Genomic DNA, 19,065 nt, shown 5'->3' with positions numbered 1-19,065 from the left:
GAGTTCTTTCAAGAGCTGAAGGGGAATACTGGCTGTGGAATTGCCCATCCAGGGTAAGAGGTACAATGGGGAAGGAGCAACCCACAGAGCTGGAGTGCTCTAAACCCACAGCAGAAAGAGAAAGAAATCAGAATCCTAGTGAGAACATAAAAATTCACATGCACAGGGCACCCCTGGTCACTGCCATGAAATCCAGGATATATTTTTTACCCACAGATAAGCAGTTGTCTATGTGCTCCTAAATTTCACACCTTTATGGTAACACAGCTACAAAGTTTTACGACAGTACTTGCCCCATACTTCTCTTTGTCAGAGAATTACCCCTTCCCAGAGAATTATCCCTTCCATGCCCCAAACTGTTGGTTTTTTGGTTGTTTTTTTTCTCCCTCGAGTATTTAAACATCTAAAGGACAAAAAAATCAGGTTACCTCTGCTTGGCATGTGGAGACCCTACATCAACAGTGGAATTGGAGGCAGCAAGACTCAGAACAGAGGTAGATATAATGAAAGCTCTGGAAAGGCAGTTCTCCTTCTGGCTCCAGTATTTTGAAAATACTATTTATAGCCCTCTGCAAAAAACTCCCCAAGGTGCCAGAATTTGAGATCAAATTAAAAATAAAAGCAGATGAGAGGCATGGAATGAGCAGTGAGAGACTTAGAAAAGCTTTGAGCAAACAGGTTTTTAACTATTTATATACATACACATACATATGAAGACATAAATCCTCTACAAGACTATTTACAATGTGCTTAACAGAATCGTGGCCTTGCCAGAATTTGCAGTATTGAATGTTTGTTTGGGTTTTTTTAAGTGGTCTTTCATAGCATAGGACCATTTACTTTCACTTTTGACTTACCATGGATCATGCTGGATTTAATAACACTTGAAATTTGCTAGGAATTCCTTACACCCCCACTTCCCTCTCTTCCCCCCTATAAGATAAGCACTAGTTGAGTCAGATTATTTGCCTTCAAAATATTTCAGAGAAGTCCTATGGCTTAAGGAACAAAATAAAAAAAAAAAAATCAGGCTATAGAATTATAATTGTTTTTTCTTGCTTTGGAAGCTTAAGACATCTGCAAGTGTCTGTCCCAATACATAATCCTATTGCCACCATAGTACCTGTGCACTCAGTAAGATTAATTGCACTGTATTTAAGCTCAAACAACTAAGAAAATCTTGTTGTATCTCCCAGGCAATCTTGTTTTATTAATAAAGCCACTTACTGTGGGTTTGCCTGTGAAAAGTTATCCTGATACTACTTATGATTCTGGACAGGTATTTCGGTTTCTTTTTGCATAACTCTACTCTGTCTAAAGTATTATATCAAAAGAAAAGATATTCAAAGGAAATGGAAATTCTGAGTCTTGGCACAAAGCCATGTCAACATCAACTGAGAAATCTCTTACCTGGCAAAGGACAGCCCAAGATTTCCAGTCTCATGCAGATGCTTCCTTCCTCAAACCAGGAGCGGGGGTTTATCCGGATGTAACGTGCCACCAGTGGCACCGGCAGCATATTGAGAACTGGGATCTCTTTCTCACTGTTTCCTGTAAAAATCTATGCAGGTCAAACATAAGAAAATGGCAAGATCAGTTCTTCAAAAGGTCTTTTAGCAGTTTTGGTTACAGAAACAAATGAAATCACCCAGTCGAGCCCCAGGCTGATGGTGGCCCAGGCCAGAACTGCTCTTCAAAGAGCACAATCCCCTCATGCCCCTCGGAGCTCTACAGCCTCTCTCTGAAAATAGGCATGAGATGTCCTCAGGGATCAGCAAATTGATGCTAATCCCAGCATGGGCCAGCAACAAGAAAAGCATTTTATCATAGGCAGACACAGCCTTGCCAGAAGGGGCACTCTGGGTCCCTTTCTTTACTATGTGATTTGCTCTTAAAATCAGGGGGACCACTGGGAGATGTTGCCTTTAAGTGCTGCACTGACTAATCTGGCAAATCAAAACTCCAGATGGCCAGCCCCCTGCTTTCCAGCCTCTGCTCTTTATCATAAAACATCTGTTTCCTCATACTCACCACGTCTCCAGATTCGTTTCTGACAGCAGTCCATGCGTGGCTGTCATTGCTCACCAAGACTCTGTAAGAGGTCACCCAGTTACTCCTTGAAAAAGACAGAGAGTAACTAAGTTATTTTTCATAACTTCAAATGACTGTACATTGTTTAGTGTAATCAAACTTGTAAAGCTTCTGGCAATGGAAACTCCGCTGGACAAAGACATGTCAACAGCTGGCTGAAATAGGGACATGCAAACCCAGATTCAAAAAACAATTCAAAAATCATAGCACCTAGAAGCAAAACCCCAATGTGATAATATTCTTCTATTCCAGGAGGTGAGACATTATTGTTCTCCTTCCCTTTTATATGCAGAGTTTGGCATAAATGGCTTATCTAGAACAGATTTATACAGTGTTCAAAAATCATCTTTTCAGCTACAGAACATTTATTAGTTCTGCTGTTATTATCAGAGAGGATGGGAAAAAAAGTAATAAATCCTCTAGGATGAAATGTCTGTGAATTTCAACGAGAAAAATTTCCATTTCTTTCAATACAAGAATAACTGGAGCCTGCAGTCATTCTTGTATTTATTAGGAAGAGATAAGGACAGAGAGACAATTCTGTCTTTGCACAGCAGAGTCCAATTGATCACAGCACCAGTTCATTCCTACAATATCCAAATCAATCCTCAGTAGGCTGATCTTGGTAATGGCCTGTTATCTGATTTACAGCAAAATCCCCTTTAAACTAAAAAAGCAAAATTTACATTTGCACTTCAGTTATACCTTGTCTGGATCCAGCTAAAGAAGAGTATGAAGAGAAATACAACGCTGGTTCCTATATTCTGAGTGGAGTAAAAGTTATGGAGTTTTTACACTGCTTGGGCATTATCCATGGAAATGCATATACAGCTATGGAGAAGGCTGGAAAAATTAATACCCAACTCTCATATTTGTAAGAAGGAGCAGCAGTAATTTATTTTTGCCCCTAACACCTTCCTGGCTTCAGTAGGCAGGGACTGGGAGGAGACCTGTGGCTTAGAGGTGGGTTTGTGCCATAAAGCCAGTCCAGGATGATTAGATTCTGTATTTATGTACATAAACTGATCATGCAAAACCAGCAGGGCTCCAGAGCTGTCATTCTTCAACACAGGTTCTTAGCTAAGCTACACTCAGATTGCTGGGAGTGAAACCAGGGTGAGGAGAGCTCTTGGGACCCCAGGGAAGAATAGAGGCCATTTGGGAAGTTATGGGAGAAGCATCAGAGCAAAAGAACTGGAGATCAGGGAGTACCTGGAAGGACAGACACATCTGTACAAAACTTCCCCTTGTACTGCACCCAAACAAATACGACTTTGGTTGTTTGTGGTTTTTTCTTTTAAAATCAGCAAATAGTATTAACAAACTACTTATGAACACACACACAACACACACACGTTGGTTCCACTGTGCTTGTGTGCAAAGGGACAAACCAGCCTTTTTGAGCTCACTGAAGAGAGTCAGACTTCTAGTGAAGACCAAAAAAGGGGCAGCTTTAAGATCAGCCCAAGTTCACCAAGCTTCCCCTTGTACAAGACAGTGACCTTCAGGTAATGCCTAAACCAATGGATGGCAGCAGAAAATTTGTAACTTTAGATTTCCATCTGCTATTTCATTTTCTGAGTATCAGTGCTCCCACTTACGTAGAAGGTTCAAACTGATGTCCAGACTTACCAAAAAAGTACATCTTGACATCAGGTTTTCTTGTGTTGTTTTTTCTTTTACATGCTGAAAACCAAAGATGAGGCAAATGTTTTGCAGGATTTGGAAAAGCACTTCTGGATGTGTACATTAATGCCTCCAAAGGCAAAAAAATGAGATATCATGTGATTTTGACCAAAAAAAAAAAAAAAGACTAAACAAACCCAGCTCTGTTTTAGACACTAAAACAGTCCTTTGCAAATCTTTCACCAGCCTCCTTCAATGAATAGATTTTGCCATTCATGTTAGATTAAGTGGAAAAATCTTGACTATTGCCAAGCAGACTGAACTTTTTGTTATTGCAATGAAAAGAAGGATACATCTATCACTTGTAATGCACACAACTTTTGTATTTGGTAAACAACTGTAACAAAGTTAGCAGCACTCTGCAAATACTAATTGTCTGCCTGTCAGTGGAAGATCTCCTGGGACAGGAGATTTACTGGAGATCTGTGAAGTGCCATGCTGGCATCTCTAGTACTTGGCTGTAAAATGATAAATGATATACAACAAAATAAACAGTGACTTCAACATGTTAGATAAGTTTACTGTTGGCTCTTGCAAAGAACTTCACTTTCTTCCCTCCACTTCTCCGTTATGAAAAGTTAAAGAAAGGCAGATTTACTTCTTTCAAACAGAGGGGCTACAAGAGAGGAGGAGAGTGACTTGTGACAATGGCATAGAGTGACAGGACAAGAGTGATGAAAGAAAGCAGGGTTAGATTAGATATTAGGAAGAAATCCTTCCCTGTGAGGGTGGGGAGGCCCTGGCACAGGTTGCCCAGAGAAGCTGTGGCTACCCCATCCCTGGAAGTGTTCAAGGCCAGGCTGGATGAGGCTTGGAGCAACCTGGGCTAGTGGAAGGTGTCTCTGCCCATGGCAGGGACTTGGAACAAGATGGTTTTTAAGGTCCCTTCCAACAAAACCATTCTGTGAATCTGTGAAATGGCCAACAGCAAAACTCCAGGAAAAGGAAAATAGCTTTTTCTTTCTGAATTAAAAGAAAATCTTTAGAGCAAAATATGTGGGCTTGAATAAGGATGGTGGGAGTGTACATATTGAGTGTGCATTTGGGGTTTTTTTAATTTGTTTGTTTGTTTTGTTGGAGTTTTTGTCTGGATTTGAGGCTGTTGGGTGGTTTTTTTAATATTATTGGCCATTTGCAAAAATAAGATTCAATGACCAAAAGAGGCAATGTCACAAAACAAATAACATCATTGTTTCTGAAGTATTACAGAACTTTTTTCACTTCAACTGCACAAATCAGATTAGGAGGGCAAACACAAATACATCCATAGTCATTGCTCAACATCTGCAAAAGAAATTCAAACAAAATGCTGCAGTCACATAAAACCAAGACAACAGTGGACAGTCTTTATAACTGTGACTTCTTGAGAAACTCATGGCATGTATAGAAAGTTTTTAAAAGAACAAGCTCATTTCACTGGCATGAGAAAATACTGCTGTCACAGTAACTTTTCTAAGATGGGACTTTTATTTAACGTATTTTTATTTTCTCACTCCCCACCATTGCAAAGGTTCCAACTTCTCCCAAGGGAAAACGTATACAAATCAGTCCTGCACATTTTCCATCCTGAGTGGCAACGAGTAACGTGCTTTTGAGCAGCAGCCTGCAATTAAAGTCCAAATGGGACTGCATCCAGTCCTGTAGAAGGACCTCAGAGGGTCGTGGGATGAGATAAATCAGTGTAATGTGTTAGGACACACACCATATACTGTTATCTGTGCTTGCCTGTAAGGGATAAGCATTTTGTTGAGAAGCAAAATAAAGACATCACAGTGACGAGATCCTTCTCCCACTGGCACTACAAAACTGCCTCCAGGGGCTTAGACTCTTCCCCTATTTTTTTCCAATGTCATTAGAAAAACAGCTTCTGATAACAACAAGAATCACAGAATCACAGAGTATGCTGAGTTGGAAGGGACCCACAGGGATCATGGAGTGCAAACCTTAGCCCTGCACAGACCCATTCCCAAGGGTCACACCAAAGAGGATCATCCAAACCCTCCTTGAGCTCTGTCAGCCTTGGTGCTGTGCCCACTGCCCTGGGGAGCCCATCCAGTGCCCAACCACCCTCTGGGGGAAGAATCTTTCTATAATATTCAACCTAAGAAGGTTCCTGTCAATTCAGATTCCCCTCAGAAATGGTGCCTCCTGCCTAAAAGTCACGTCTCACAGGATGGGGAAGGGGAACTCTGTGTGTATTCTTCTGTTCAGAGCATTTGGAAAACTAGCAAAACCTACTGCTCAGAGTTCCTGACCAGGCAGCCGAGTATCTTCAAATCCCAGATATTTCTACAGCTACAGACCAGCAGAAGAACATTCAACCCACCAAATATTCCTGAAAGCTGCAGTTTTCCCACACATGTGTGACACATGAGGTCTGCTGCTCCCAGGAAGCAGATGGAGGTGTTGCATGTCCCCAGTCTGCTTCCAGCAAGCACGATGCTTCCTGGAACTGAAGAGTTCAATACGTCTGTGGTGCTCAGTTTATTCATGTAGGCACAGAAATCTAAACATTTTTGTGGAAATCCATCAGAGAAACACGACAGCTAAAGCAAGACCTTGTGCTAGAAGAAGTATTGGGGAGTGTCATCTGTGCCATTACCTGGTGACACCAAGATCCATCTCACGGGGTTGGGATTTGCAGACACTATTTCTGCAGCACGTCACATCCAATCTTTTCAGGGCCCATCAGCACTGAACAATAAAGCTGTCTAAGGAAGGCTGAAACAAAGCCATGAAGTTTTCCAACACTTAGGATGTCCCTGTTGTGGTTTTGAGAAGCTCTTCTGGTTTCAACCTATAAAACATTCCTGGACCTACCATTATACTCCTCAGGGAAAAATACAGATATTCGTTGGGTTTACCGAGTGGAGGAGACATGATTCAGGGACAGTCCTATGCCAGCATTCAGAAAAGAGCGTGTTAATTACTGAGCTCTTTCTTGGTAGAAAGCAAAGCAATACAGAAGTTATTGCGTGACAATTCACAAGTGCCCAAGCTTAGCTCCAGTTCATCAGGCTCTCTCACAAAGTGCCTCTTCCAGGACTGCCTCACAAATTTCATCCAGGCTAGAAAACGATCACGAGGTACAGATTTGACAGGAACCCTTTGGATTCAGGTGCATCTCATTAATAATCCTTTTTAAAATTTATGCCAGCCTTATCTCTTCAGAAGGAACCCATCTGAAAAACCTCAATATCCATTGCCAACACTAATCAATTCCTTTCAGACAAAGTAAATGCAAAAATCAAAATATGATTCAAATTCACTTAATGTGGTGCATTTTTAAATTATTACTAATTACTTGGGTTTTATCTCTAATGCATTAGCCTTAGACAAGGCTTATTTGAATATCTTCAATTTCAAATTCAGCTTCTTGTGACGCATGGAAATGTCCTGCTTTTCCGTTTTCATCAAAAAAAGAGACAGTCTGAGGGATAAAGCGCCTTGCCCAAGGACAGAGAGAAAACCTGAATCAAAGCAGAGATTTAAAAGCAGATCTCCTACAGCCTTGGCAGGTTCCTATCCCAATAATCAACTTTTCCTTATATCTAACAGCAGCATCAGGCTACTGAGCACAGGGAAAGGCATCCTGACAGCACCAGAACAACAAAATATCCCCGAGACAATTCACTGACTTTTCTTGATGTGTGTTAGACACGAGGCTGAATCCCAGCTCAGCAGAACACACAGTGGGTGTTAAATGGGAAGCAGTGGAGGGATGCCAGGCTGGTTTCTGCCAGGCTCCAGCAGGCAGTGCATCAGCTGAGACTTGGCACTATTTGGGGATGAGTTTATTTGGTTTGAACAGCATCTGCTGCATGTAATGTCTTAAGGCCAAACTTCTCACTCATGGAAAGCTGAATAAGCAACAAGTGAAGTAAATCTGATACTTCGATCCCAGTCCCTAAGGATGCTTTTCCACATCAGTGAAACCCCACATGATTTGAGATAAAGAAGGAATGTTGAGGTCAGCAGAAGCTCAAGCCCACAGTGGCAGAGATGGGCCACAAACATGATTAGAGGAATGGAACACCTCTCCCGTGAGGAAAGGCTGAGGAAAATTGGGGTTGTTCAGCCTGAGGAAGAGAAGGCTCTGGGCTGACTTTATGGTACCTTCCAGGGCCTAAAGGGGCTCCAAGAGAGCTGGAGAGGGACTTGGGACAAAGGTCTGGAGGGACAGGACAAGGGGGAATGGCTTCCCACTGACACAGGGTAGGGTTAGATGGGATATTGGGAAGGAATTCTTGGCTGTGAGGGTGATGAGGCCCTGGCACAGGTTACCCAGAGAAGCTGAGGCTGCCCCTGGATCCCTGGAAGTGTCCAAGGCCAGGTTGGACAGGGCTTGGAGCAACCTGGGCTAGTGGAAGGTGTCCCTGCCCATGGAAAGGGGTGGGACTGGATGATCTTTAAGGTCCCTTCCAGCCCAAACCATTCTGGGATTCTATGAGATTCTGGGGATGAGACTGGCAAACACTGGCAGAGTTCACATTAATATCTTCTACAATGGACCTGGCTCCAGCTGAGTGTATTATTCTTCTCCTGTCATGATAATCTGATTAATCTGCAATAAAAATGCTTACAATTATTATAAAATAGAACCAGTCAGGCAAACAAATGTGTATGCTCCAATAATATATAAATTGACAAGCCCAAATACTTGAAATAGCATAATCTCTATACCAAAAAAAATGCTAGGCAAGCCTTAGATTAAATGGTACTCGTGCAACAGAATCCGCATGCTGGCAATTAAATGGCTTTCTACTTGAAAAATTAATTTGTACTCTCATGCAATTAAATGTAAAACCATTAATAATAATATTCTATAATAATATTTATGCTGACAAAATTTTAAATCACCCACTGCCAAACACTTTTCAAGCACGACAAGTCAAAAAAATGCTCAGGTTAACCACAGGTAACCCAGTAAGTTTACAAACTGATTAAAACAAATATGATTTAAGAGATGGAGATTGACTTGCAAGTAACGGTATTTTTTTAATAACTGAAATATTTGAATGCTTAATTTTTAAAATTGCTTCTAGCTGACTTAAATGAATGTACTGCTGTGAAACCCAGCTCTTTGGAGGCCTTATGAAGAAAAGCCCAGGGCCAGAATTTCACTTGCTGGAAATGAATTCAGCACAGATTTTTCAAAGCTTTCCTCCATGAGCAGGAGTTGGGGTTGCAGATACCTTTGCCACCCAATGTCTGCAGTTTACAGCCAGGTTTTTATGAAGATTTTCATGTCTTTCTGACCTTTCTATAAAATGCAGTGCCAGCTGTAGGTGTTTCCTTTTGCTGCTGTACATTCAGACAGGAACACTTGAAGCCACCAGGGTCAAAGACGTTGACCTCTCCCCAAAGACTTTGGTCTTAACACTCTCATTTTGGGTCACTCTTTGCAAAAAGATCTGCATGTGTTTGAAATTCTTCCTATATCAGACTTTCCTTTTTCATATTTTCTGTATCTGTTAAGCACAACCAGGCTGTGATTCCTTTTCTTCAGAACCTCCTTTTGTGATATTTTTAATTCTCCCTTCTCTTTGGTGCCTATCAGTCATGTATTTGAGGAGAAAAATCCGGACTATGCAGGTACTGCCCCATTGCATCTTTTTGTCCCCTTCTTAACTTCCATTAATACTAAAGTGATGGAAAATAAAAAGCCTTGACAGTAACCAGCAAACACTGCCATTTGTGTGCACAGCTGGGAGCCCATTTAAAGCAATGCTGAAGGGGCTCATTGCTACCAGGCTCACACAGAGATGTGGCCAAGTGCCACTTGGAGCATCCAGAAGGGACACTGGTTTGGGAAAGCTGCACAGGGCACGAGTGGAGGGACAGGGAGCACGATGTCCCTTCCATAATCCTCACACAACCATTCTCATTGCAAGAAGCCACAATGCACAGGCAAAACATACAAATCAAGGCTTTGATGAGTAAGTGTGAGTAACCTGCTGCAGCAGATGCCTGTTTTCATTTAATGGAGCCTTTTCCAAAAGGCTTCAGCTCGTTTGATTTCAAGTCCCTTCTGTGGAGCTTAAAAAGCTTTTCTTCCTCTTCTGAATGTCCCCAGTGAGCCTTGTTGTACAGAGTAGGTTCTCTCCACACCCCAGCTCCCTTTCCCAGGGCAAAGGGGTGGCTGACCAGGCAGGAGCCCTCCCTGGGGGGTGGCAGGGACCTGCTCCCTCCTTGTGCTGCGCTGTGAGTCACCCAGCCTTTGGCAAAAGAGCACCGTGACAGATCCTACCCTCAACAGAACAGCAGCAGTGCTGACATCCTCACCAAACAAACTTGTGGAAGTGTAAACACGTTTCTGGGTGTGCTGTCAGAACTCCACCTGCACAGAATCACCCCAGCTGGTCACCAACCCAGCTGCCCCTCTCCGGGATGGTGAGTGTTCATCGGCAGCGGTGAACGCTGTGTCAAAACCTTGTGTGAGGTACAAGAATTGAGCTGGAAGATTAACAGGGCACAGGGACTGAAGTAAAGCAAATAATAGATGAAGAGTACTGGAAGCTACAGCTGCCAAAGTCTGGCTCAGCACTGCAACAACTGAAAGCCCATGAGATGGATCCACCAACACACAGTCAAAAGAAAATATAATTTATAAAGTAAACCAATCATAAGCATTAACATAACATATAACTAGTGATATTACTGTTATCAAGAGAGCTTTTTCTACACTGTATTCAGGTTATTTTATAACTCCCATCAATATACTTGATAGATATCTGTGGATTTGGAACAATTCCCTCTATGAGTCTGACTTTGGGAAAGCTGTAACAATCTCTGCAGTTCTGTCACCCCGTCAGGGCAAATAACTGACTTAATACACTTTGCACTGACTTAATACACCAGAGTAATTCAAGTCTGCATGCAGCAGCTGCTTATTTTGTTACACGACTTGGATAAAACATCCAGACGTTTCCATGGAACTTGTTGAAGTTTCACCAGGGTGTGTTTTCACAGCCTCTGCGTAGGGACAGGAGGTACTGCTTTAAAAGTCAGTCTGTAAGTTTGTCTGTAAGCTGTACTTGTGAGCTGGACAGGATTTAGAGTTTATTCTACTCCACTCTCAAATGCAGCATTACACTGCTGTATTTTGACCTTTCATGGGTACAGTGCAAAATTCTGTTTTCATATGTTGTAGAAACAACTCAAATACCCATAAATAACCACTACACTGTCCCCAGTGCTAATGCAGTTACACTGATAGGATTATCACTGCTCTTTCTACTACTGTGATTGGAATACTAAAGATGCTCATGTGATTATCTCTTCATGAAGCCAATCTTATACTGAGACCATGGTCTTACCATCAGGGATGGCTGATAAGAGCCTGGCAGTGTTATTATTATTTTAATGGTTGGACTCGATGATCTCTGAGGTCTTTTCCAGCCCTAATGGTTCAGTGATTCTATGTCTTTTACCCCCTTGCAGTCCTCATGTGCAGACTGCCTAAAACCAAAATCTAGCTCCTGAGGAGCAGCTAGTGAGTGTAACAATAAGTTGAAATGTGGGGCAACATTCATTTTGTGACCAAAGAAAGAGCAGAATGCTGTACCGCCAAAATTAGCAGCAAGCAAACTGCACTGACCTAAATTTATCCTCAGCTGTACCTCTGGAAGGCACCCAGCTTGCTACAGACCTACAACTCCCTAAGGACAGTTTGTCAAAAGGGATTTTAGGGGATCAGGGAGGGCTGCAGTGCACAGAGAGAAGGCTGAGGATGAGGCTGCACTATAAAAATTTTGCAAAATTATTCCCCTGTTCAATCACAAGTATCTTGTCATTAGCAAAAGCATAATCAGACAAAATCAAATCTGCTGGATATTTATTATTTGCTGTCCCTACTGAGCAGCACAAGGAAATCAAACGAGTGACACAGTAGGGAGCATGGGCTGGTGGCTACACCAGCTTCTAGTTAAAAGGCTGCTTCAGCAGAGATGAACAAAAGTGACCAGCTGAAAAGTGTGTCAGTTTGGAACCAGGTAAGTCATTCCCTCCAGCCAGCAGTGCCATTGATTTGTTGTCTCCTCAAAGCTTTTAAGAGTTATTGCAATTTTGCAAAACCTAGAGACCCACCTCTACACAAATCAGGCTTTAAAAATTAAGATCCTCCCCCTTCCATTTTTTTTCCCTAAAGACAAATATCTTGCATAAAATGTCCTCCATATTTTCATGGAGCTGAAAGGTTTTAAAGAGAATATACTGGAAACTAAGTCTGTTTTGATTTTTTCCTGAAAACTTCAGAATTTTGCTTTGGACTTCAAGCATCCTGCACAGATTATTTTATCCATGCTTTTTCTTATTGTTGTCATTTTGTCATTCCATGATACTGAATAATTTAATGACTGAAAGGTTAATTATAAGAAAATGCATTGTCACACATGTATTTTACTCACTGCAACATTACATCTTCTTCTAAAACCAAAACATCCTCTGCATTCACACAGCCTGAAGCTCTATAATAGTCAGCACACACTGACTCTATTTAGACATGTGGGTTTTCTCTTGATACAAAAGATGATGTTCAATTATCAAGAGAGAGTTTGGTTTGTGGGAAACATGTTTCCTCTGCTTTTTAGATTCTTGCCAAACTGCTAAGAGTGGTTAATATTTTCTTGCCCTCTGTCAAGAGAGTGCATATTTTAAAGTGTCACATCATTCCTTTAAATATGTGGCACAATTCCACAGTGATGCATCCAGTGTCTCACTCAAAAGCCTTGAACAGTTGTCTAAAGATACTTAGTTTATAAAACTGAGAGTTGTATTGGCAGCAATATGAAGAATTACATATAATATTTGTCCCCCAAATATTCAGTCATACAAAGGAACTGATACTCTGCCCATTTTCAAGGCACTGGATTTTATTCCTATTAACCAACACATGTGGCACTTCTGACTTCTGGATATTTTCAGTGAAAAAATCAAAAAGAAGTTCCGGTTCTTGCAGCTGGGCCTCACTTTTTCTGTGAAATTCAACATCTGCAGATCTTCTGGATAATTTAAACAGATTTGCCATTTGTGGTGGTAAAAGAGCACTTTCCATGATTTCAGGTTTCCCAAGAATGACTGAGGTACCTCAGGTCCATGTGCTTGCTTTAACTGGTAAAAGGAATGACTCCTCAAATCCAGGAGTTTTTGTTGAAAGCTTGGTTTTGCTTATTACAAGTAAAAAAAAAAAAAAAAGGGCAAAAAAAGATTTAATTTCATGTGACTATCCCAGAATTCACAGCCAGGCAGCTTGAGCAAAAAATTTGACTCTGATGTGTTTTTCCTTAGAAAGGAAATGATTAAACAATTCAAGTATTCATTACAAACCAAGCTCAGTTTCCTTCTCTCCTTTCAGGTCATCTGTGTTTTCAAGAGCTGTTTCTGCAGCTCTTCCTCCTCAAGGCTCTCATGTCTCAAACACGAGAGTCTGGGATGGACAAGCAGAGCCACAACAGGGAGACAAGACAAGGAATAGCAGCTTTCCAAGTGAGATTGAGGAGAAGCAGCTCCAGTCACCAGGCAGAAAGTGGCCACTCCATGAGTTTTTCTGTTCTTTGCATTGTGTAAAGGGTAACCTTCAGGTCATCATAGCCTATAAAGCTCAAAAAACCAATAAGCCAGGCAGGGTGTGAATAGACTGTCACTGGTTGGGGTGGCCCATCAGCAAAGCCAGGCTACAGTTGCCAGAGCTGCTATAAAGGAGTAAAGGGCTGCATCCACCACCAGTATAATACCTCTGGCTACAGCATCACACATAAAGCAAAGCAAAGGCCAGACTGCTAAAAACTCAAATGCTGCAGCCCTGCAGTGAAGGTCAAAGCTGTTTGATCCAGGATACAGCAGGGTGTCCTTGCCTGTCCTCTCTCATGATTTCACGTGTCCTCCTTTAGCCAGCAGCAAGAAAGTAAAGGGACCAGGACAGGCATAAACCTGACTCAGGCAGAAGCTCACACAGGACTTTCAGTTAAGTACATTTTTTAATTTTGTTAAAGTTTCTTGTTCAATAAAAAGAGGAAAAAAAGGTTGATTTTCTGGTTCTTTATCCCTGTTACATAACAACATTGGTTAACCGAGCATATATCCCTGTGTCATAGAATCACAGAAGGGTTTGGGTTGGAAAGGATCTTAAAGACCATCTCTTTCCACCCCCTGCCATGGGCAGGGACACCTTCCACTAGCTCAGGTTGCTCCAAGCCCCATCCAACCTGGCCTTGGACACTTCCAGGGATGGGGCAGCCACAGCTTCTCTGGGCAACCTGTGCCAGGGCCTCCCCACCCTCACAGGGAGGAATTTCTTCCTAACAGCCAATCTAAACCTGCTCTCTGTCAGTGCCTTGATTTTTCATTTTTATTTTTAATATATAATGTTGGGAAAGTCTCCAAGGCTTTGGACTAAATAAAGATCTTACCTTGGCTCCCCTGCTTGGCAGGCTTTTGCTTTTAATACAACACAGATCAGAGAGGTGTTTTTTGGCTCTCCTATCTACAATAAGATTATTCTCCAACATATGTTTCCATCAGTCAGGAAAGCACTCTATTCTTGTCACATACCCTCAAGAAGTTGGGAATGTGCCTCAGGTAACAGAATGGCATCTTTTTGTACAAACTTTCATATCATAAACAATCCTTTTTGATACCACCACAGGCAGCAGCTGAGTAAAGGGAAAGAAGCTGATGATTCTCCTTTGTTTCTGGTGCCCATTAGAGAAAACAGTCACAAAGGAACTTACCCACTCCAATAAAGTCCTGCCCCACTGTTTTTCCTGGGCTGGTTTACAAGAGTCAATTCACTGCATGCAACCCCTATGGCTGCAGTCAGGTCACTGTTTCCCAAATTTACCACACGTATTGAAACTTCCACCAGTGCCTCTGAACCCCATCAAGGCAGTTTCTGCTCCAAGCTCATGATCTCTGCTGTTGCCTGGATTGAACTTCCCTTGGCACAGCTCTTCTTCACAACAGAATTTCACTTTTTTCCCCCTTTACTCTCACCTTCTTGGCTGCTGGAGGAATTGGTACAGAAAGTCCTAAGGGATCCCCTCCTTTCATGTGCAACAACAGGATCAGCTCAGAAAGCAGCATCTGCCACCTTGCTGGGTATGATGTCCCCAGGTACTGAGACTCAGGAAACCTCCAGGACACCACTCCTGGCTCAGGTGAGGGCTGCAAACATCAGCCTAAACTCTTCTGAAAGCACAAACATCTACTTTGGTACCTTGGGGACTATCAAGCTATTTTTAAAACCTGAGGACACACAGATGAAAGAGCAAAGCACACAAACATCGACTGCATTGATTTCATCTGCTCAGTCTGAGGAGGAGAGGGAGCAAAAGAGGTGGATTCCAGGGAAGCCAGTCACACTGCCAAAGCTGCATCAGGAGACACCGAGTGGGATGGAGAAATCACACCCTGACAGGAAAAGCCACCACAAAAGCCACTCTTTTTTGTCCCTTGTGTGCAAGCTGGAAGTAGGGAATGAGGTCACCCCTTTCTGGGACTATTTCTCCCCAATTCTCTGGTCCAGCCATGGGGCACATTTCAGTCTTACAGGACACGTTTTCCAGGAGGCATTAACCTGCCCCACAGTGCAGCTGCTCCAGGTGAAAACATCTTTGCTCCTGTCAGGCAGAAATGGGCCTGGTTTTCCTCAAATAAGAGTAGAAATCCAGGAGGAGCCTGAACCTGCACTCCCAGCATCAATCCTGCTCTTCCTGGAGATCCTCAGGGGTCTTTAAGGGGAAAAAGGGCAAAATGAAACTCCCTGCCCATGACAGGGGGGTTGGAACTAATTGATCTTTAAGGTCCCTTCCAACCTGACCCATGCTGTGATTCTATGTTTCTACAACTCAACGAAAAAACCAATAGAAAAACCCCCACAAACAAACAAACAAACAAACAAAAACAAGATGACTGTGAATATCAACTATAAATAGTGTCAAGTCCTGCTGTAAACCCACAACAGAGTTGAACTAAAAATAGAAATACAACAGGATGAAGCAGTGAAGCACTGGTGTTGATAGAAACAGCAATGTCAAGAGAATGAATATAGAAGAGAATAAGAGTTTGCCACAGTAATTATCTACCTACAGAACAATGTGGAATAAATATAGAGATCTTATTGCCCAAAAGGCTCCTACTCCCACAGCGATGTTAAAAGGAATTAAAAAAATCCCACAGAAAATTAAACTCTAGAGAGAAAATTATTCTTTTTCTTAGATATAGTGGGATTTTTCTGATTTGTCTCTAATTACATGTCACTCTTAAGTGAGAGGTCTGACCAGAATGGATTCCCTGCATGCTTTGTCAAAAGGTCCAGCAGCACAAGTGAGATTATTTGCTCACAGTGAGACAATGAAAAATTAAAAGACTAAGTAGACATTGTAAAGATCAGGGAAAAAAACCAGATCATCACCTCCAGATCCTGTTCCTGCCCTCTGACTGCTGCATCCCTCATATACAGCCAGGATGAATGAGGGAAGTTGTGCTATAGAGCATCTGGGTGCAGGTCACAAAGGAGGAAATGCACACCAGTCTGCTACTAAACACTTCAATTTTGGTCAACACATACAGCACTGGTTTGTTTTTTTGCTTATATTAAATTCCTCTTTAGAAGAAAAAAGTATAGCTATGAAGTTTGTTTTAACTGCTTGTTTAAAAATCTTGTTGCTTTGGAATTATACCAATTGGTAATTGCCCAGGGATTAGGAAGTCTCAAAGATGAGTGGTTATTCTAAAGTAAATAAAAACCCCAAAAGCAGTACTTAAACTAACCAAGTTAAATGTTGGAAAAGAGTGAGAAAGTTTGACATGAGCAAATTGGACCAGGTGAGTATAAAGGCCCCCAGTCTGAGGGAATCTTTATTCCTTTTCCAGAGTTAGATAACAACTACACAAGTTTGCTATCCTCAAATTTGTATTTTATACCATATATAATGACTTTGCCTCTTACTGTTCCTCCATTCAATTGTTGCATGTCAGATAATTTCCACTCCTTCTTTTTTTTCCTTGAAGAACCAAACCACAACACAAGACAAATTCCTCGGTCTGAAAGCTCAGAATCTGATGGAGAAAAGCAAACATGTACTTACGACCAGAGGGAGTTTCTTCCTTGTGTGATGACTCCAGTGAATTTTGTGAGCCTTCGAGCATCTACTTCAATCCACTGATATGGGTCATTTCTTCCTGCACACCAAGCACCATCATAAAAATCATTTTCGTTAACACCTGCCTGAAAAGAAGGTAAAGCTGTCTATAAATCAGGACTGAGGAACTGAAGGTCTCTCATGGGAAAAAGAAAGGAACACATGAAGTAATCTTTCATCCCACTCACTCCTTTGGTGCCAGTTTAAGACCCTTGAGATGGTTATCACGAAAATATTTCCTTACTCAAAGCGGGGAGGGAAATTCTGTAAAGTCCCTTTAAAAACTAAGAACCCTCACATATAAGTTTCAGTCAGATAGAGTGTCCTGAGCTTCAGTCTGTTCACCTCTCTGTGCTTGTGTCCTGACAGAGCCTTTACCCAGAACAAACTATCCACGTGGTCTTCAGTTTTGATAGTCCTAAAAAGCCAGTTCCAACCCATGTAAATAACATTCAGGGTTTAGGCAATCTCCTTTCCCCGGGAAGCAGCAAAGGAGAGTGTAGGGTGTATGGAAACAGTACTTCCCACCAATTTTTAGCACCAGAATTATTAATTTTCATCACTAGGGTGGCAAAGGTTAAAAATTCAGGAATGTCCAGCTGTACTCCAACTTGAGTACCAATCTATATCCCAATTTATGTCATCAAACCCCTCACAAACAGCCTTCTCAGCATTTCCAAAGAATTAGCTGAAGGTATTTTGGGTAAGATGTATTCCAAATAAATCTGAAATAGCATTTAATGAAAAATGGAATCTGAGGTCTTCAGATATTTATTTTCTTTCTCAAGCCCAGGATATGATTTGCACCAAGCTGGATACTGGCATAAAGAGCAAGAAGCTTTGCCATATGGTCCTCTGAGGCTACATGTATTTTTATGATTTTTCATCTGCGATTTATGTGGATTTATCATTGCCACCCATGCAATTCCAAGAATGGATATCCTTAAATATTTCCCAGATAAAACTGAAGAGTTTTACAGACTGTTTCTACCCAAATGGGCAATGGGTGGGTCTAACTCAGAGAGGATACAGCCGTTAATCCCTTTTCCCAGTGTGAACCTTGTGGCATCTGAAGGAAATTCTGCAAAACACAGACATGGATTCAACTTCTAAAACTTCTCGTTTTCTCAGGTATTCAAATCTGAGATAGGGCAGCTTAGAAATTATTTGTTATCCTACTTCTACCAAAATAAAATTAAGCCACCTACTTCTATGCATTAGCTCTGATATTTTGAAGTGAATTTTGTATAAAAGTTGAAGTATGAGATACAAAGTCTATTAGCAATGGAAGGTAAATTCTCAAGGGGAACTGAACAATAGGAAAACATGAGGATACAAATCTGATCACTGACCTGAGTTATAACCCTTTTGAAGAAAAGGTTTCAGTGTGTTCTAAAATAAGATGGAATTTGAAGCAGCCTTAGGCTTTAAAACCAGTGCTTGCCAGGAAGAGTTAGGATCTACAGAGTACCTTGAACAGCATCCTGCTAATTCCTTTCACACTGGTGAAATTCCACCAGTTTCTGCAGACCAAGTACCCACATCAGTTGGAATCTGAGTTTCATCTGAGGATATTTCCCACTGGTGTGATGCTTATCAGGGTATAGACCTCTCCTCCACATTACAATGAGAAGAGGGAAGCAGAAGAAAGAAAAAAGTGCTCATTTAAAAGAAAAACCCCACCTAAATTACATACTCAAGTCTCCAGGGTTTCAACTGGATTTAAATAAAGTCAAGTTTAAGTTGTATATCCAATATGGGGAGTCTTAGTTATCCACAACTTAAAATACTATGGCCTTAAATAGGGGAGAGGGAAGAAAGGGAGAAGGAAAGGGAGAAGGAAAGGGAGAAGGAAAGGGAGAAGGAAAGGGAGAAGCAAAGGGAGAAGGAAAGGGAGAACCATTCTGCTACTTCTTCCTACTTGCTTATTTTCTGGCATCAGCTGCTTTGAAGCTAAAATAAAGGTTTTACTAGGTAAAAAGAAGCAGATGTCTGATTAACACAGAGTACTACCTGAAAAAGAGAAGTTTAATCAATGAGAGGTTCTTTTCAGAAATGTTCCCAAAGGAAAGGAAAAGAATCACCAATTTATTGTACAACTTCTTTTTTCAAGCTTCAAATCTGTCTTTTTTTCTTAATGTGTTTA

At 41.5% G+C, this 19,065-nt stretch overlaps 1 protein-coding gene across 1 annotated transcript in view; it reads right to left on the bottom strand.

The window, feature by feature from the left end:
- CPXM2 (carboxypeptidase X, M14 family member 2) overlaps positions 1 to 19,065 on the bottom strand; it is a 72,461-nt gene that overhangs the window by 25,804 nt on the left and 27,592 nt on the right. The window contains exons 3-5 of the mRNA XM_018078529.2: positions 16,866 to 17,005; positions 2,032 to 2,116; positions 1,411 to 1,561 (exon numbers count right to left, since the gene is read on the bottom strand). Of these exons, the coding sequence (XP_017934018.1) occupies positions 1,411 to 1,561; positions 2,032 to 2,116; positions 16,866 to 17,005 (376 nt within the window). The remainder of the gene's footprint in view (positions 1 to 1,410; positions 1,562 to 2,031; positions 2,117 to 16,865; positions 17,006 to 19,065) is intronic.

The sequence above is a fragment of the Manacus vitellinus genome, unplaced genomic scaffold (assembly GCF_001715985.3).
Source record: "Manacus vitellinus isolate BGI_N305 unplaced genomic scaffold, ASM171598v3 scaffold_40_pilon, whole genome shotgun sequence".
In the NCBI taxonomy this organism is placed as follows: Eukaryota; Metazoa; Chordata; class Aves; order Passeriformes; family Pipridae; genus Manacus; species Manacus vitellinus.
This window is presented reverse-complemented; position numbering and strand designations above follow the sequence as displayed.